General features: G+C 37.9%; 2 protein-coding genes and 1 long non-coding RNA gene across 3 annotated transcripts in view; 2 read left to right on the top strand and 1 right to left on the bottom strand.

The window, feature by feature from the left end:
- Positions 1-45: 45 nt before the first annotated feature.
- LOC107594371 (uncharacterized) lies at positions 46-2,032 on the bottom strand. The gene is made up of 4 exons (XR_001610165.1): positions 1,872-2,032; positions 1,405-1,547; positions 1,034-1,097; positions 46-237 (listed from the first exon to the last, which is right to left on the bottom strand). It is a non-coding gene; the product is annotated as an uncharacterized lncRNA (long non-coding RNA).
- A 1,212-nt stretch (positions 2,033-3,244) lies between these two features.
- Positions 3,245-15,859, top strand: LOC107594387 (remodeling and spacing factor 1-like). The gene is made up of 14 exons (XM_016284408.1): positions 3,245-3,377; positions 4,270-4,361; positions 4,448-4,540; positions 4,727-4,932; positions 5,594-5,715; positions 5,932-7,442; positions 7,527-7,748; positions 9,827-9,931; positions 10,014-10,093; positions 11,767-11,821; positions 13,241-13,344; positions 13,433-13,500; positions 14,013-14,192; positions 14,911-15,859. Exons 1-14 carry the CDS (start codon positions 3,245-3,247, stop codon positions 15,336-15,338), a joined length of 3,399 nt encoding a protein of 1,132 aa, XP_016139894.1. The 3' UTR covers positions 15,339-15,859.
- A 3,211-nt stretch (positions 15,860-19,070) lies between these two features.
- LOC107594388 (methylosome subunit pICln-like) overlaps positions 19,071-20,138 on the top strand; it is a 7,682-nt gene continuing 6,614 nt past the window's right edge. The window contains exon 1 of the mRNA XM_016284409.1: positions 19,071-19,652. Within this exon, the coding sequence (XP_016139895.1) occupies positions 19,534-19,652 (119 nt within the window). The 5' untranslated portion in view covers positions 19,071-19,533. The remainder of the gene's footprint in view (positions 19,653-20,138) is intronic.

Consider the following 20,138-nt stretch of genomic DNA (forward strand, 5'->3'; position numbering starts at 1 on the left):
TTAAGAAGCATATACTAAGAAAACAATGTTCATTTGTAATGTAAGGCACTTTAAACAACCAATTAAATGAATTAGCTGATTATTTTAATGATGTGATCAGCAGGTGGAGTGGAAGACCCCGCCGACTTTAGCTCCCTGTCCCACCAGAGCATTATATTCTGTAACGGCCTGCTCGGTCTGAAACACCCTGACATCAACACCCTGCTTCTTCACGTAATCTAGGGTGGATGGAGGCACCTGAAACATAAAAAAAAGCAGATTATCTTATTTAAAGTAATATTTGCTGAATCTGCTGAAAATGTTCTCACCAGAACATCAGAATTTGTTTCTTCATCTGAAAAGATTTGGAGAAATGTTGCATTGCATTACTCGCTCACCAGTGGATGCTCTGCAGTGAATGGGTGCCGTCAGAATGAGAGTCACAAGAACAGTTGATAAAAACATCACAATAATCCACACCACTGCAGTCCATCGATTAACATCTCGAGAAGTCAAAAGCTATGTGTATGTAAGAAAGAAATGTATCATTAAGATGTTTTAACTTTTAACTGTTGCTTCTGGCTAAAATATGAGTCCATAATCTATAATAATGCTTCCTCCAGTGAAAAAGTAATCTTGTCTGAATCAGGAGAGAAATATGTACAGATTAAACACCATAACGCCAGAAGTGATAGTTTGAAGTTAGAAACGTCTTGATGGATTTGTTTCTTTCAAACGCACAGCTTTTCTCTTCACAAGACACTAACTGATGGACTGGAGTGGTGTGGATTACTTGTGGATTATTGTGATGTTTTTATCAGCTGTTTGGACTCTCATTCTGACGGCACCCATTCACTGCAGAGCATCCATTGCTGAGACACTGATGCAGTGCTACATTTCTCCAAATCTGATGAAGAAACAAACTCATCTAAATCTTGGATGGCCTGAAGGTGAGTAAATGTTCAGCAAATTTTAATTTTGGGGTAAACTGTTCCTTTAAGGATTGCAATATTCAGATGGTGGACAGTGCTGATCAGCAAATTCACATTGTTACCTGTAGAGCTTCACTCCTTCCTCAGAACCTCTTCCAGGTCGGCCGGCTGGACGCCTGGATAATGCTGGCAGGAGCACAGATGCACTTTAGACAGAAGAACTCTAATAAATAACATTGAAAGCAGACTGGTTCAAATACAAGATAATATGTTGAACATTTTGGTCACTACTAGATAGTTCCCATACTTCTATTTTTGTTATTTCATAGTTTTAAAAGCTTTACTATTATTCTATAATGTAGAAAATAGTAATAAAACAATAAGTAGATGCATCTTGCTACTATGCACTGACAAATCAAAGAATGTAAATTATAATATCAAATAATAAGAAGATAATGCCATAAGTTGAGGATGATTTTACAGTGAATCTTACATCTGTGCCGGTTTCACGCCAGCCCCAGGCTCGGCTGCCACCCGGCCACACTTTACAGTCTTTGTAGGATGTGGAGCAACCTTTGACCTTCATGTGGCCCCAGGATAAAGAAGCAATATCTGGAGAAGACATGATCAGTTTTCCTGTAAGAGAGTGGAAGACTAATCACATGCATTTTATTAAGTACCATGCTATTTATAAAGATCCTTGGGAGTGCCATGTAAATACAATAGTACATGACTATGTAAAAACTTCAGTATTATGGTATTACTATTTTGCACCATCAATGTACTTTGTTGCAACTAAAATACAATTTAGAAACGATTAGCCCAGCTTCAAAGCACTAGTACATGCATACAACAAAACCTGCCTTGTCTGCTTTAAACAAGGTTTTTATTCATGCAAAAAATTATACTCGAAACAAAAACAACTTTATAATTCATGCACTATAAATGTATTTCATTTACATTATATAATCTTGCCTCGGCCTGCAACTCGATCTCGCTTGTGTTGTGTTTCTCTTCGTGTGACGGCGGGACACGCCCACCACGCACGTCACTGGCCAGCGTCAAATCAGCGTAGGCTTCAGCACTTTACGTTGATTGGCTGCCGTTCAGTGACGTACGAAAAGCAGGAGTCCGTCAACTGACCTGCCACGACATATTAAATATTATTATATATCAGGAGAATTGCATATCAGAAGTACTGTTATTGAATGAATAAAATATGTAAGAATATTGTATTATATGGTTATAATCAGTGTTACTTTTAAAAGTAATGCGTTACAATGTTGCGTTACTCCATAAAAAAGTAACTAATTACGTTACTTAGTTACTATTTATGGAAGTGATGCGGTACGTTACTTTTGCGTTACTTTTTTAATCTGGACAGGGCTTGCTTGGTTGTTTTTAAAATAAAAAAGTATATTTTTGGCAAATATAAAAGCCTCTTCACACCAAAAGTGAAATGAATAAACCTCAGGCTGAAGGGAAAGTACAGTAGAATGCAGAAGAAGACATTTCAACACACTTCAGCAATAAACAAAGACACAAATGTGTGTCTAGAGTAATTTGTGTTTATTAGTACGGTTGAACTGGATCATCGAAGCTCAGAAGCAAATAGAATGGGATTAAATACATAAAGCATATTTGTGTTGTTTAACATTTAATTATTGCAGGTTTGCGTCATATTCTGAGTTGCATTATTTTTATTCATTTTGAGGAATACTGAATCTGTTTTTTGTGAGTGAGATGAATTAATGCATATTCATATTTATTTTGGAACTACAGTAACATCTGATTTCTCTCAGCATGGCAACACCAGAGCTGTCAATCAATAAATTGGGAAACAAAAGTAACTTGCGTTACTTATCTGAAAAAGTAACTCAGATATTCTCTTGTAAATTAAAAAGTAATGCGTTACTTTACTAGTTACTTGAAAAAGTAATCTGATTACGTAACTCGCGTTACTTGTAATGCGTTACCCCAACACTGGTCATAATTAATTAATAGAATGTTTTATTGTTGTTATTAAAATGCATTTGAGTATTTATCAGTTTAATTATTCATCCGAATAAACACACGATATGTCTAAAATAGAAAAATGTCTGTGGAAATAAGTGTGACATGTTATATTATATTGTGTGTGTTTTTTTTTACATTTACATTTAAATATAATGTATTTATTTAACTATTCATCCCGATCATGAATAAACGACGCTTTTTCTATTACAAAAGAGTCGGTGGTAAAAAAAAAAAAAAACTGGCATGTTAAAGCAGCACTTCATGATCTTCATCCTCACTCTATTGTTGTGATGATGAGGATGATGGCGGCGTTGTAGATGCCCCTCTGGATGATGCTCTGGGGTGGTTTTGCGGTGGTCTGCTCGTTTTTGGAGCGCTACGGGTCTGTTCTGGATCTGCCCGAGCTGTCGTTCCCTCAGCTGGAGCGGTACTTACAGGAGACCTCAGCGGGTGAGCTGTGCGAGAGCCCGGGTTTCTGTTTATCTGGACGGGCTCCTCATCTTTACCCATCTGGGGTTTGGTCACTTAAAGTTTGGCTTGTTGGGTCCCCGATGCTTTTCAAACGGAATGTGAAGTGGCGACGTGTTTTCGAAAGCAGTCACGCGTGATTTTTCCACCCTTAACCTTAACATTTTAAGATTAATCTTAGAATACCATTGACTGTGCGCACCGCTAAAGGTGTTAGCACGCTGCTGGTCACAATTAAATGGAGAGACACTTCGATAAACTGGCCTGATACATTTACATTCAGATTATAAACACCGATGGGACCGTAGCCGCACAGTGCGCATGCGCCGGCCGCTGTCAAACTTCCTATGTTACAATATAACGATTGTATGATAATAGTATCGCTGCACAGATTTGTTTACGCGCGATTGTTTACGCCCCGCCCCCTTTGAGTGCTGTATTAATTGTGTACACGTAGGTGTCGCATAACAATAGCTGAATGCGAGCTCCTCCACACTAATGTTGTCGTTTAGGAGAATTGCGTATGTAAATGTCACCGCAGAATTATTGGTCTTCATGCTCTGACATCGCTGACAGCGGATTGGATGGATTTGATAATACTGTATAGTAATGAGAGGGATGTGTTTTAAAAAGCGTTTATTTAAATGAATAAATAGCAAGGGGTAAACAATAATGAGCATAAATAAATGCTGTTATATACAAACATAAATAATAAAATAATTACGGTGGTCCAGATAAAAATGTCTGAATGTGATTGCATTAGTTAAGTTCATATCAAAGGTGTCGCAAGCATGTTTTCCCCCCACCAACAGAAGTTTCATGGTAATGTTACAAATGATCAAATAATAGAAATTCTGATTTCTGTACAATTTAGTTCCTCGGCCGCTGATTGAGCTCCATGTCAAACTACTGCGGAAGATCGGCAAGTCGGTCACACCAGACAGATGGGAGAAGTATCTTGTAAAGGTAAGTGTTTTAGTTTTAAATCATATGCTATGAATATGTAAATGCCCATGCAAATGCATCTGTTTGCTGAAATCATGTTGATGCAGGTGTGCCAGGAATTTAACAGCACCTGGGCCTGGGAAATGGAGAGAAAAAGCTACCTGGAAATGACGGTAGCGTGTAAGACTGGCATTTTAAAGGTCGGTATTTCCAAAGCAACTTATTTTCTGTTCTCAAGCAATAGAGTTTGACTTGTTTTGATGGCGATATTACTTAATAAAGTTGTATTGCTTCTAATGAAACCTGTCAAGAATGTGTCCACGTCATATTTAACCCCAAAATCTATTGTGACTGAGATTCACCTTTATTCCTTATTTCTCTAACAGTACTTGTGCGAGTGCCAGTTTGACGACAATCTCAAGTTTAAGACATTAATCAACGAGGAAGACCCGGACAAGATGCGTCTACAGCCCATCGGTAGAGACAAGGAAGGTCTTCTCTACTGGTTCCAGTTAGATCAAGATCAGAATATACGTGTTTATTCTGAGGAACAGGATGATTTGGATGGGTCCTCATGGAAATGCATTGCGAGGTGAGCAAATAGTGGGGAGAAGACCAGAATGTTGTGAGAATTTTGATGAACATTACAGCTCATTCATGGACTACATTTTAGCATTATTTGTGTTCCCTCAAAAGCTTAAAGGAACACTCCACTATTTTTGAAAATAGGCTAATTTTCCAACTCCCCTAGAGTTAAACAGTTGAGTTTTACCGCTTTCGAATCCATTCAGCCGATCTCCGGGTCTGGCGGTAGCACTTTTAGCTGTAGCTTAGCATAGATCATTGAATCTGATTAGACCGTTAGCATCTCGCTCAAAAATGACCAAAGAGTTTCTATATTTTCCTATTTAAAACTTGACTCTTCTGTAGTTACATCGTGTACTAAGACCGACGGAAAATGAAGAGTTGTGATTTTCTAGGCCGATATGGCTAGGAACTATACTCTCATTCCGGCGTGATATGTGATAATGATATTACGCAGCGCCTGAAAATAGGCTTATTGGAAGTTACCTAGCTGGAGACTATTTTCAGGCGCTGCGTAATATCATTATCACATATCACGCCGGAATGAGAGTATAGTTCCTAGCCATATCGGCCTAGACTTGTTATACTAGTATACAAGTTAAGTATACGAGTGAAATCTCATTTAATGAAGTTTATCAAAGAAAAGAAATGCATTTTTTCCCCAACAGGACTAGGAATGATCTTGCAGACACACTAGAACAGCTTAAAGCCAAGATTGACCCAGCCGCGACGGACCAAGAGAAGCAAGACTGTCCCATCAGCCCAAGTTTGGAGAAAAATGGTGTTAAAGGTGAAACTCGTTGGAAAATAATTTCCATTCAGGGCTGTAAGCACCATAGACATTGAGAGGAAGGAGTCTCACACAGTATCCAGACTAGTGGTCAACCGCTGTGGTTTTTCAGTGGCTGATTCTGAATCGTGAATGTGTAGTTACAGCCATACTCTCACTTATAGAGGTTGAAGCTAAACCGCTTCTCATGTACTTCTGTTTTGTTTCATTTTCAAGGTGAGGCTGAAGACTTGAAGAACCATATATCCGGACAAGGAGATTTTACCAACAGCACCTTCAATTCCAATGAGAGTGAGTTAATTCCTAAAGACATTAAGAAAGAACCAACGGATCCCATTAAACCAGAGCAAGAAGAGAAAGTTGCAGAAATTCTTAAACCCAAAGTTGTCATTGACAACAGGGTTAGTACGATCAAAACTCTCGTCAAAGAAGAACCAAAAGATTGTCCCAAACCATGGAACGCCATTTCCGTCGTCATGCCCCCTGCTTCCGTCAAACACGACCCAGCGGTGAAATCAGAGGTGCACGAAGACAAGAAAGAGCTGGTGTTTGAGAACGTGACTAGAGCTATAAAGAGCGACCAACAGGCTAAAATACCACTGAAGAAGAGGGAGTTGAAAAGGAGTGGAGGATATGATGTCAGCAATCACTACAGTAGCGTCAATCACAACAACAACAACCTTAACAGCAACGGTAGCATCAGCACAGGAGGTATAATCGTTCGCAATCCCGCTGTCTTGCTACTGAAGGAGCAGCAAATCGGCAGAGAATACCCAAATGATGGGGAGAAAGGACCGACGGCCATCATCCCTGTCCCACAAGAGCCAAAGGTTGACAAAATGGCAGCACGGGAACAATACATAGGTGTTATCAAAGGTCCCATTGAGCGTAAAAAGCCATTGAATGAAAACGATAATTCTTCAAATGGTCATCATGGAAATGGGAATGTCTTGAAGACTGAAGTTGGAGTCACAGATAGTTTAAGACAGTCTGTCCTTGTTGGGAAATCCATGATTCAAGCAGACAACGGTCCTCTTCCTTGTAGCATCCCTGAGGGTTTGTCAAAAGATGTTTGCGGTAAGAGCCCAGATGTGTCTGCGAAAGTGGAGAACCTTGTTGAGGAGTCGCCAATGACTGAAGAGACCCCTTCAGTTGAGGAAAAGGTGGAAAAAGCTGACAACGAAGAAGATGAGCTCGAAAGCAAGATGGCTGGTTTGTCAGCTGGAGAAAAAAATGATGTTGTGGTTGAGGATGTCAGCAAAGACAAAAGTCTGAAAAGCCCAAGAAAGAGACGGTTACAAAAGACCAAATCCAAGCTGCAAGTAAGAAAAGATGGGCAAAACGCTTCCAGCATTGGAGAGGTTTTGGAAAAGGGTGCTGAAAAAATTGGACGTGACGATAACGAAGAGGTATCATCAGAACTTCAGAAGGAAGGGATTCGCCTGAAGATTAAGATCCCGCTTCATAGACGAACGCCTGAACTCCAGCACATGGATGTTGAAGAATCGGAAACCAGCAATCGGAGATCACTGCGGAGATCTGCCAGAATCTGCAAGCCCAGCCCCAAAGTGGCAGATAGTCGGGATAGGAAACAAGACGGGAAACTTTTGGCCTCCTCAGCAGCTCAGGAGGAAGAGGAATGCGTAGAAGACGAAGAGTCAAAAGTTCATCCCAAGAAGGAGATGCACAAAAAAGTGGACACGGAAGTACAGCCCAAGTCTTTTAAGGTAGCATGAAAGATTTTTATATCCAGTCCAACGAATTTTACAGTATGTTTTCATTCACGCAAAGGGTTCTTTTGACTCTTTTAGGCCAAACGGCGACACCGGCGGAAATGTTGGTCGAAAATTCGTCCAAAGTCCAAAGGAGCTCAGGAGCGGGAAGATGAAGTGGCTGACGACAAATCCGCAAACAATGAAGACAACAAATCAGAGGAAGGAGACCACAAGAGTGAGAACGAATCGGACCAATCCAATGAGATTCCACCGGAAGATGCTTGTAAACACTGTGGGCTCGCCAACCACCCAGAACTAGTGAGTTATTGTTCGTCAGTTCAGACTACTACTTTAGGTTATAAATCGATTATACTTTAATGTCCCAAAAGGGAGAGTTGTCTAGGACTCAATGTACAGTGTACAACCACAAATATCAAATGGCAACATGAGTGGTACTTGCTCATGTGAAACTCATTACTAGAGTGTTTCTATGTGGTTTTTAACATGTTGCTATACAATTGCTAGCTGGTTACTTACTAGTTCAAATTAAGAGAAATTGCTGCAGGTTTATGGGATATTTTAAAATATTTATTAATATATTTTCAAACAGTGTTGTTATTGTTAACTACAACTAAAACTATTAAAATGTTTTTTCTTAGTTGAAAATGCTGAAGTGAAATAAAAAATACATATTAGATGAAAAACTGAAACTTCAAAAACTTTAGAAATATTAGAATTGTTGCCTTGGCAACTAATTAAAATAAAATAAGTTTGAAGTACTGAAATTACTAAAGCTAAAATAAATTAAAGCTAAATAATAAAAAAAAAATGACAAAAACGTAAACTAAACTGAAAATGTAAAAAAATCTAATATTAAATATTAAAATATTAATAACTAATGTAATAGTATATAAATAGTTCTAAAATAACATTGATCATCACCCATATTTTTTTGCCTGGGAGGCAAAGTACTTGTTTAAAGTAAGTAAGTAAATAAATGAATAAAAAATTAAAATAAGACACACATAATAGAACATACTTATGGTTAAAGGTTTGTTAAACTCCAACTCCAACAGTAGGTATAAGGGTTTATTCAGCTAATAATATTCATTAAAAACTGTATAAAAGAATATGAAGTGTAATTGAGGCACAAATGCTTCTGAAATGATTCAAGCTACAAGACGAGACTTAAAGGGGTCATATGATGCTGCTAAAAAGAACATTATTTTGTGTATTTGGTGTAATGAAATGTTTATGCGGTTTAAGGTTAAAAAAACACATTATTTTCCACATACTGTATATTATTGTTTCTCCTCTATGCCTCGCCTTTCTGAAACGCGTGGATTTTTACAAAGCTCATCGGTCTGAAAAGCAAGGTGTGCTCTGATTGGCCAGCTATCCAGTGCATTGTGATTGGCCGAATACCTCAAGCGTGTGACGGAAATGTTACGCCCCTCACCATACTGTGATGCTGTGTCCCGGCAGGAGCGACGAGACAAAAACATTAAAACCCATTATAAACTAGGCATTTGTTGCATTCAGTGGGGACATAATTAGGATTATAATGACTTATACTGTCTTGTGTTGCATCACGCCGCGTAAACATAAAACCATGTCTGCGTTTGTGATCGGAGAAATGACAAACAACAAGCGCTACTCTACACTGCTCAAAACTTGCTTTTGAATCGTCTAGTTTCGCTTTCAAAACGAAACACACGGTGTCACACACGGCAGGCTAGAGTGAACAGTGGCAGGCGGGCCGGCAGATTTGACGAAGGAGCGTCCGGAGGGCTTGCGGCAACCACATGTGACGACCCCGGGCTGGACTCCGCTTCGTCCACGGTGAAAGCCGATCCGGTGATCCACAGCGCGAAGTTGTAGTATTTCCTCAGCGACCAGCACGGATCAGCTCCAGGCATGACGAAGCAGATATCATCCTCTTTTGGAAGACCAAACAAAGTAGTTTTGCTTTCACAACGAAGCACACAGCGCCTTCACAACATGGCGGCAACAACAATACTACAGCGAGAATAAAAGTTACGCCTTCTTTCTTTGCGTGAACATTTGGGCGGCAAATCTTCCCACATCGTGACGTAGACATGTGGCGGCGTGTTTAAACGAGGCGTTTTAGGGGGGCGTGGCAGAGTCTTAACTTTGATAAAGAATATCTCTTTGGTTTTGAGACTTTAGTCTTTGCAACTTCAGGGATCTTATCTATGCACAATCAGCTTGTAACACTCCAAAGAGAAAGAAAAACTTGAAATTGCATCATATGACCCCTTTAAAATTGCCTATCAAATGGCATAGATAATACTTTAAAAAGCGACATAACTAATACTATTTGTTTATTTAATATTCTTAAAGAACATAATTTCTCTCTTGTATGTTTGTCCCAGATCCTTCTCTGTGACATGTGTGACAGCGGCTATCACACGGCCTGTCTGAGGCCTCCTCTAATGATCATTCCTGATGGAGAATGGTTCTGCCCTCCCTGCCAGCATGTAAGGGCTTCAATCTCTGCGTCATATGCTTGTGTGTGCATGTGAGCCGTATTCATCAAGTATATGCTCTTGTCATTCACAGAAGCTTCTCTGTGAGAGGCTGGAAGAACAGCTTCAGAATCTGGACACAGCTTTGAAGAAGAAAGAGAGAGCTGAACGGAGGTGTAGATCCACACACACATGCACACACGTCTAGGGATATGCCGGTATCAAATTTTCATGTTGTGATTAATTGCTAATGCTTTTATCACGGTATACGGTATTATCACAATATTGAAATTTAGTTGAAAAAAAGTGTTGTCATAATACAGTATAACAGGTTTAATCATTTTTTTATAACAAAAATAACTGCAAATTTAAATAGGCCTACAGCAATACACAAAAAATGTATACATTTAAAATGTTTACACAGATTAAAGTGCAAAGGAATTATGAAGACCTATAGGTATCACTTTACAATAAGATCTCATTAGTTAACCTTAGTTAATGCATTAACATTCACAATGAGCAGAAGTTATTAATCTTTGTTAAAAATACAACTCTTAGTTCATGTTAGCTCATTAAATAACACAGTTGCAACTTTTGATTAATAAATAAATATTGGAATTACCTAAGAATAATGAATGTTTAGAAGAATTTTTCATTGGCAGTTTGTTAACTAATGAATTAACTAATAGCCCTAAAGTAAAGTGTGATCGAACAATAAAGAATCAAAACACTTTCAAACAATATCTAGGGCATGTTGTAGTCACTGGTCTATTGTATATGTATTCATCAGTAGTTGTAGTCCAGATTAAAATGTAAAAAAGTTTGAAAATAAATAGCCTATTAAGGCTAAGTATTTAAGTATTTGACGCTGTGATTAACACCATATATGCAAAACTTTAAAATTCTTCAATACAAATTTCATAAATAAATATTGGAATTACCTAAGAATAATGAATGTTTAGAAGAATTTTTCATTGGCAGTTTGTTAACTAATGAATTAACTAATAGCCCTAAAGTAAAGTGTGATCGAACAATAAAGAATCAAAACACTTTCAAACAATATCTAGGGCATGTTGTAGTCACTGGTCTATTGTATATGTATTCATCAGTAGTTGTAGTCCAGATTAAAATGTAAAAAAGTTTGAAAATAAATAGCCTATTAAGGCTAAGTATTTAAGTATTTGACGCTGTGATTAACACCATATATGCAAAACTTTAAAATTCTTCAATACAAATTTCAATACAAAAATCTGAATGGCTATTTAAATAATTTAAATAAGTTTCAGAAACCGAAAGTAGTGCAGCTGCTTTGTTTACATGGTTTTCGGGGGTAACAGCTGCATTATGTTCAGCGCCATCTGCAGCCAGAGTGTGAATGTGCTTTCATTCAGAGCATCTCTCACGCTTTCCGCCATGTGTTTCTCATCCGTGCCTCCCTGCGTCCCAATGTGCATTCTAGCCACCCTATCTGCCCTAAATAGTATTGAAAATTACTACTATCACATAGAATTTAGCATGGATAGTATGCACATTAGGGCATCAGAGTGCGCATGTGTCTTTGACGCAGCATAAAGCCGTGTTGTGCAATGTGACCAGTTGATGGGAAAAGTATTCTTAAAATGCATTCAAAATTCAGAATAATTTCTCGGTATTTTGAAGTGCCCATGATAAAAATATCATGCATGTATGTTCATTATCATGATATAATCGCATGACCGAATACCGGCACATGTCTACACACGTCATAAACACTCTCATCAGCTCATCTCCATTCCCATGAATCATCATCAATAATGAGTAGCTTATGTGATTCTGAGTAGTTTTGCTTCTTGTTTTCTCTCTTTCAGACGTGAGCGGTTAGTGTATGTGGGTATCAGCGTGGAGAACATTATACCCACCCCAGTGAGTATGCAGCCATTATATTATATTTGATTTGATTTGATAATGTCCCATACTGTACTTTCCTTTAATATAATGTGATGTACTGTACTGTACCATACTGTATTGAACCATATGCTGCACTATTTTATACTATAGTAAACTATGCCAAAGTATGCTATGCTATTTTTAAATTAAAAATACATTTATATTATATTATATTGTTATGTTATATTATATTATGTCCCATACTGTACTTTCCTTTAAAATAATGTGATGTACTATACTGTACCATACTGTATTGTACAATATGCTGTACTATTTTATACTAAAGTAAATTATGCTATGCTATTTTTAAATTAAATATAAATTTATGATATATTATTTTATTTTATTTTATTTTATTATAATATCCCATTCTTTCCTATAACAAAATGTGCTGTGCTATACTGTATACTGTATTGTAGTATAGTAGTATCCACAGTAGTACAGCCATAACCATAACGATCCTGTTTAACCAATCCTGCATTGAGAGAGGTTAGGAACGCCTAACTTATTAACATACGGACACAGAAATACAGAAATGTAGAAATGCATAAATAAATGTAAAAATAAATAAATGTGGAAATACAGAAATAAATGTAGCATAACACAAATGGTACAAAATAGCAAAATTAAAAATTAAGACATTTTTGACAATTATTTATTCATTCATTTATGCGTATCTGCATGCATTAATTTATTTCAGCATTTATTTATTAATTTATGTATTTCTACATTTATTTATTTGTTTCAGCATTTAATTATTTATTTATTCATTCATTTATTTATGTGTTTCTACATTTATTTACTTATTTATTTCTGTATTTATTTATCTCTTTCAGCATTTAATAAATTATTTATTTATTTATTCATGTATTTCTACATTTATTTATTTCTGCATTTCTGTGTTTATTAATTTATTTATACTTAAGTAATTTCTCATCCTCCATAATAATAGCCTATGCTATATCTAAATGAATTAAACATAAATTAGTTATTATATTGTATCATATTATTATACAATGTCACATACTGTACTTTAACATAATGTGCTATGCTGTACTGTATCATACTGTATAGTACCTCATTCTATACAATAGTATACTATAGTAAATTATGCATAGCATCTAAATCAATTTAACATAAATCAGTTATTTTGTATTATTGTATTATAATGTATTATTATAGAATGTTGCATACTTTAATTTCCTATAATATAATGTGCTATGCTATATTGTACCATACTGTAAAATACCTTATTTTATACCATAGTATACTATAGTAAATTAAGCTATAGTATGCTATGCTATATATAAATGAATTAAACATATATGAATTATATACTGTAAGCTAATAAGATGAGAATTAAAATGTCTGAATCAGCTTTATTTGGTATATCAGGATGGTGACGGAGAGGACAGCTTAACGGAGAAGAAAAAAGATACCAAGAAGAGTAAGAATCTGGGGAGGCGATCGACTAGGACGAGGAAATCCATCAGTTATAGGTAATCAACATTTCTTGTAGAAATAAACTCTTAAGAGTAGATATCTGAAGTCTGACTAATTCTTGATTTTCTTATCACTAACTACCAGATTTGATGATTTCGATGAAGCCATTGATGAAGCAATAGAGGAAGACCTTCAAGATCCAGAAGGAGGAGGTTGGTCATGTGAGACACTGTTTAGTGCTTTATAAAATGTGACCCTGGAGCACAAAACCCAAAAGTCTTAAGTAGCATGGGTATATTTTTAGCAGTAGCCAAAAGTATGGGTCAAAATTAAAGATTTTTCTTTTATTCCAAAAATCATTAGGATATTAAGTAAAGATCATGTTCCATGAAAATATTTTGTAAATTTCCTACTGTAAATATATCAAAACTTAATTTTTGATTCGTAGTATGCATCGCTAAGAGCATCATTTGGACAACTTTAAAGATGATTTTCTCAATATTTAGATTTTTTTGCACCCTCAAGATTCCAGATTTTCAAATAGTTGTATCTCAGCCAAATATTGTCCGATCCTAACAAACCATACATCAATGGAAAGCTTATTTATGATGATGTATAAATCTCAATTTCGAAAAATTGACCCTTATGACTGGTTTTGTGGTCCAGGGTCACATACTGTATGTTTTTGGTTGCATATTGAATTGACTGGTGGCGTGTCCTGCAGGCGCTGGTCGCGGTGAACCTCCGGCGCCCGTCACGAGTCAGCAGAGGAGCGCGGTGAGCCGAGAGAGTCGGCGGCCTGTGAAAGCTCCCGCCCCGCGCAGGAGGAAACGCCGGCGACTCAATGACCTGGACAGTGACAGTACGCAGGATGAGGAGGAGAGCGAGGATGACTTCCAGCTCAGTGACAGGTGTGTAAACACACAAGAATATTTACAATACCAGGGAATCAAATTTGGGCTTTTGGGGTTCAAACCAGATGGATTTTATACCGTTTCATAAAAATATAACGCATCTCATTCACAAATAAACAATTATGCTTTCCAAATATTTTTTATATATATAATTTTTCTTTTTATACAGCACCATTAATTACAACCCATGGTTGTCCAAAGTGCTTTACAACAAAAGAAAAAACACAAAAACACATTTACTTAAAAAAAATTAGACAAAAGACAATAAAATAGCAATAAAATGTATGACAGGAAAGCATTAATACAGATCGTAAGCCTTATCAAATAAATACGTTTTTAGGATAGACTTAAAAGGCTCCTGGTGAATTTCACAAAACTTGTCAAGAACTGGCGCTGGGCATATTTTACCCCAAAATCAAAGGAAATAAGACACTATTTTCGTATTTTTAGGACCATTATGTTTTTTTGCATGATAATTAAACACCAACATTTTTCTCCAAAATTCCTTTTACTGTAATGTAAAATTGTAATTTATTTATACATCATGGTAGTATTTGTTGCACTACGTATTTAACTTGCATTGATCTAATAATTATCACTCTTTTCATTGTCAGTCATTACAGTATTTTGTGCTGTAATGTAGTAAATTATACACTAAAAATTACAACTAGAAATGTAAACTGTTTTCTTCTCCTCCTGTATTTCCAGAGTCTATACTTTCTAAAGACTTTGAGCCAAAGGAATCGCTTCAAAGATCAGAAAAAGGACGCAAGTGTGATTCATCGAGGGAAGACTCCAAACACAGGCACAAACGAGAAAAACAGAGACAGCAGAGAAGCTCCAGTGAAGACGAGGAGGAGGAGGGAGGAGAAACAGAGGACTCTGAGGAAGACGAACAGCCCCTCCGCAAGAGGTCGAACCGCATTGAAACAGACGAAGAAGAGGAGGAAGAGGAGAACACACGAGGAAGCGTCCGGTGGAAGCACACGGCGGGCTCTCGAGGTCCCGTCAGGCACAATGGCTTGGTCCCCCTGAGGGCCGCAGCTCAGGATGATGACGATGATGAGGATGAGGAAGAGTTCACTGGAGTCACGGACCTTGTTAACTTAGTTTTCGACAGTGAACAGTTGTCATGATCAGCTCAGTAGGTTAAATATGTTTTCTCATCGCCTTCTCACGGGAATGTCCCTCATCAGCCACCGTAGTCTCCTGGTTTTGGGTGTAGTGGACCAAAAATGAAGCTTCCAGACGAATGCCGTAGTGTCCGTTCAGATGTTTGAATGCACTGTAGTTCATCCAGCCGCATGCATTGTCCTACCGGTTTAGAACAGGGTCTTCTTAATACTCCAGTCACCATTCCTCAGAGTGAAGCACTTTGTCATTTACGGCCAGTACGATTTCGTTTGTATAGCAGCTTCGGTCGTCCTCTAGAGACACTGGACGGCGTGCATTTGAAGCTTACGTGTTACGTGCATTTCAAACTGGTGTTTTAGACTTTTACATTCTCCGTGTTGCTGTTTTCTTCTTTTTGTACCTGAAGGAAATTTGGGATTGACTTGTGATGCCGACCCTTGCCTAAATGCATTCATTCAATTTAAGGAATAGTTCACCCAAAAATGAGAATTTGCTGAAAATGTAGATGACTTTGTTTCTTCATGGGAGCAGATTTGGAGGAATGTAGCATTGCATCACTTTCTCACCAATGCATCCTTTGCAGTGAATGGGTGCCGTCAGAATGAGAGTCCAAACAGTTGATAAAAACATAACAGTAATCCACACCACTCCAGTCCATCAGTTACCGTGTTGTGACGCCAAAAGCTGCATGTTTGTAAGAAACATATTCATCATTAAGATGTTTTAACTTCAAGTTGAGTCCTCTGTCCAGAGAAAAAGTCTTGTCTGGATCAGGAGAGAAGTATGCAGAGATCCAGCATCATTTACAAGTGAAAACAGCCCGTAACAGCTCTAAACAAATATATGGGTGGATTTTGATGTGAGAGGCCAACGGCGAACAGACTTTTTCACTGGAGAAAGCGTTATTATGGATTTTAGCTGGAAACAAGGGTTTGAAGTATAGAACGTTCTAATGATGGATCTGTTTCTTACAAATACGCAGCTTTTGGCTTCACAAGAAGTTAACTGATGGACTGGAGTGGTGTGGATTATTGTGATGTTTTTATCAGCTGTTTGGACTCTCATTCTGACGGCACCCATTCACTGCAGAGGAGTGATGGAATGCTACATTTCTCCAAATCTGTTTAAATGGGGAAAAAACAAACAAACTCATCTATATCTTAGATGGCCTGAAGGCGAGTACATTTTCAGCAAAATTTCATTTTATGGTGAATTATTCCTTAAAAACTAAATTAGTAGACCAGCAAATAAAGGAAGAAACACATTGGAGGATAATTGAAAATGATCTTAATATTAAAGATGATTTTAATTTAAAAGACTAATATACTCTCTGTACCTAAAATAACATTGTATGTTATATTACAACAAATATTATTATCTTATTTCTCAGATTAGGACATTTTCTGTACTTTGAAAGCTGTTGCTGAAGTTTTAGGACACTTAATGAGACGTTCAGTCACATTTAAGTTAACGTGTCAACTGAATGCACTTGTCATTCAAGCACCTTTGACGGTGCCGTTTGGTACCAACCGTATTGTTGAAATGTTCTGTTCGACAGCAGTCTGGATCGCTCTTTTCAGAGTTGTTTTTTAGTGATTACTCCAGGCTGGTGTTCTTTATGCTGGAAGATTGTTTGAATTAGAACACTATGAGATCATTCCAACACCAATCCAATATTCAAAAAACCCCACAAGCACTAGAATAATAATGGTGTTTTAAAATAATCATGGTCTTTGCTTTCAGTTAAAGAATGTGTTTTTGAGCCGTGTACTACTGGAATTCGTGTTTTCCTTCTCATTTTATTTCACTCTTACTTTCCAGATGTACATCTCCATATTTCAAGGAAATTATTCACAAAACGGAAATAAACTTAATGTTGCTGTTAATGTTTTTGGCTCCTAGTTTGTCTTTTTTTTAAGAACCTGTAATGGATTCAAGAAACTAGCAGCATTTACTTGTATGGGTAGTTGACGGCATGACAGTTTTAATCTATTTAATATTTTAGATTTAAATGCATATGAACATATAAGAGAAAGTGTATATTTGAGATGTTTAGAAATGCAAATGTAGTGCTGTGGATGGTATTGAAAGCAGGGCTCTGAACCGGTTCAAGGAACGAAAACCGGAAGCTAACGAAGGAACAGAACCAGAAACGAAATCCAATTTTATAGTTCCGAACAGAATCGAACATTTGAAATGGCCATTAACCGGTTAATAACGTTATTTTATCATTCCATTTAATATTTGAAATTTGCTGTCAACCAATCAGGAATTCAGATATGCAAATGTGACGCTGACGCATCCAACACCTGAAATGCCCGCGAGCGCCGCCATTTTGAGAGGATCGCCCTCTGCTACAAATGCTGAAATTGATTTGTTTTTGCCTTTAAGTTAAATATTCACATTCATCGTTTGCAGGGAAGAGAAGCTATCGCTATATTAACTTGTTTAATTACACGTTAAGCGTTTTCGTCCCTTTAGAAAATCGTAATTGAAGAAAACGCTTATGCATTAAAGACCGTATTTAAAGTTCACATTTTGGGTTCATCAGTTTTTCTACAGATATTTTGCTTTATTAGTAAGGTGTGTACAGAATGTGATCTTTTAATATCACTGTCTCGGTACAGTATTCTAATTGGTTGAGATAGTGAATTGCTGGGTTTTTGTTAAATGTGAGCCAAAATCATCACAATTAAAAGAACCAAAGACTTAAACTACTTCAGTCTGTGTGCATTGAATTTATTTAATACACGAGTTTCACAATTTGAGTTGAATTACTGAAATAAATGAACTTTTCCACGACATTCTAATTTATTGAGATGCACCTGTAAGTTATATGCTTAAGAGTTTTGCGACCTGCTTCCCTTGGGGTTTTTAGACATAGAAAAGGAGAAAAAACACACGGCACTGTCCATTTTTCCCTCAGAACGATGATCGGGGTTATTCTCGATGCAGCATGAATGACAAACAATGGTGACATTTTCCACAATCACGACAGAAAATCGAAATACTCTGCCCTCTGAGAGTTTCCCAGAACTCAGCTTCATAAAACATGCGTGTGCATTGGTTGAATACCCATATGCAAACAATAAAGGAATCTATTTACATTTTGAAACATTAATTAAACGTGCTATAATGCAAAGTAGTTGTTTAAATCAGGCGAATTAGTTAAATTGTGAACAAAGGAAATTGTGCAGTATCTCCTCCGATCCTGAAGAGGCGCTACGCTTTTGTTTATGATTTGAAACGCACGCGCTCTTTTCTTGCGTCATAAAGCGGCGCGTCTGGCGCTGATAGAAATAATAACGAGTAGAATGGATTAAAACCCTTACAATGGGCGGTGCTTAGCGGCCGTACGTCATCTATAATTAGTCCGTTAAGATGTGTAAAAATAATTAATAGCTTTCAATCCCTATTAAGGTTTCTTAGTACTGTTTTCAAGTGCTATTTTTGATCCATGTCGCTGCTAAAGCCCTGTAGCTCCTCGCTGCAGAACAAAGATCCGGGGCGCGGGGTTGGATCCACATCTAGGGTGCAGATGGGTGGGTTTAGGGCGGTTTAGGGGTGGAGACGGGTGGGTTTAGGTATATGTAAGGTGAGAGGAGTTGGATCTGGATCTTGTGTTCTGCGGTGAGGACCATCTCGCTAAAGCAGCAACGCGCAGCGATGTCACGTGGTAGCTGTTACTTTTCTCCTCGTTGCAGACCTTGGACCAATCACAATCGTTGATGATTACAAATTAATTTTGTTTAATCGTCCTACAGATACTGCTCCGCTGAATATTCGATTGTTTAATATATACTTATCTTTGTAATTGGTTTATTTTAGACGCAAACGTCTCCAATAAGACAAAAAACGTATTGAGATTTGAATGCGTCTCAATGGAGAATCCGCCTTTCTGGGCCACACAGCGCCCCCTGCAGTAATAAACCGGGATTTTACAGGAAACAGTTAGTAGAGCCAGTTCAGTGACGCATGACAGCGAATCTTTGAACTATAAAATCCATTTGAAAGTTTCTCGCCACGCGAACCGGCCGCGTTTCGCTTGCACATGAGTGCAGTTAAAGGAGAAAGCTTCGAAACGCTTGAATGAGAGTTACTGTTGTTGTTGCTGCTGCCGGGCTTTATTTGCGTATTGTCTCAATAGAGCATCAGTGTTAGCGCCTTCACAGCTTCACGGTGATTTAATTCATCAGGATGGTTGTGTTGAAGAGTTTGCATCCCCCCAGCGAGGGCGTGAGGCTCCAGCAGGCCGACACCACTGCAGTTCTGGACGGGAAGAGGCTGGGATCAGGGACGCTGTTTGTGGCTGAGGCGTGAGTGTGTGTGTGTGTGTGTGAGAGAGTGTGAGTGAGAGTGTGAGAGAGTGTGAGAGTGTGAGAGTGTGAGTGAGTGAGAGTGTGAGTGTGAGAGTGAGAGTGAGAGTGTGAGTGAGAGTGTGTGAGTGAGAGTGTGAGAGTGAGAGTGAGTGTGAGTGTGAGTGTGTGAGTGTGAGTGTGTGAGTGTGAGTGTGTGAGTGAGAGTGTGAGAGTGAGAGTGAGTGTGAGTGTGAGTGAGAGTGTGAGAGTGAGAGTGTGAGAGTGAGAGTGTGAGAGTGAGTGTGAGTGTGAGTGAGAGTGTGAGAGTGTGAGTGAGAGAGAGTGTGAGAGTGTGAGAGTGAGAGTGTGAGAGTGTGAGAGTGAGAGTGTGAGTGAGAGTGTGTGAGTGAGAGTGTGAGAGTGAGTGTGAGTGTGTGAGTGTGAGTGTGTGAGTGAGTGTGTGTGAGAGAGTGAGTGAGTGAGTGAGTGAGTGTGTGAGTGTGT

This window comes from Sinocyclocheilus grahami, unplaced genomic scaffold (assembly GCF_001515645.1).
Source record: "Sinocyclocheilus grahami isolate Dianchi unplaced genomic scaffold, SAMN03320097.WGS_v1.1 scaffold182.1, whole genome shotgun sequence".
NCBI classification, from domain to species: domain Eukaryota; kingdom Metazoa; phylum Chordata; class Actinopteri; order Cypriniformes; family Cyprinidae; genus Sinocyclocheilus; species Sinocyclocheilus grahami.

Coding starts and splice junctions, on each gene's coding strand:
- LOC107594387 (XM_016284408.1), top strand. CDS start 3,245: ATGCCCCTCTGGATGATGCTCTGGGGTGGTTTTGCGGTGGTCTGCTCG. Junction 5,716..5,931: donor GGAGAAAAATGGTGTTAAAG/GTGAAACTCGTT, acceptor TTCATTTTCAAG/GTGAGGCTGAAGACTTGAAG. Junction 11,822..13,240: donor AGAACATTATACCCACCCCA/GTGAGTATGCAG, acceptor TTGGTATATCAG/GATGGTGACGGAGAGGACAG.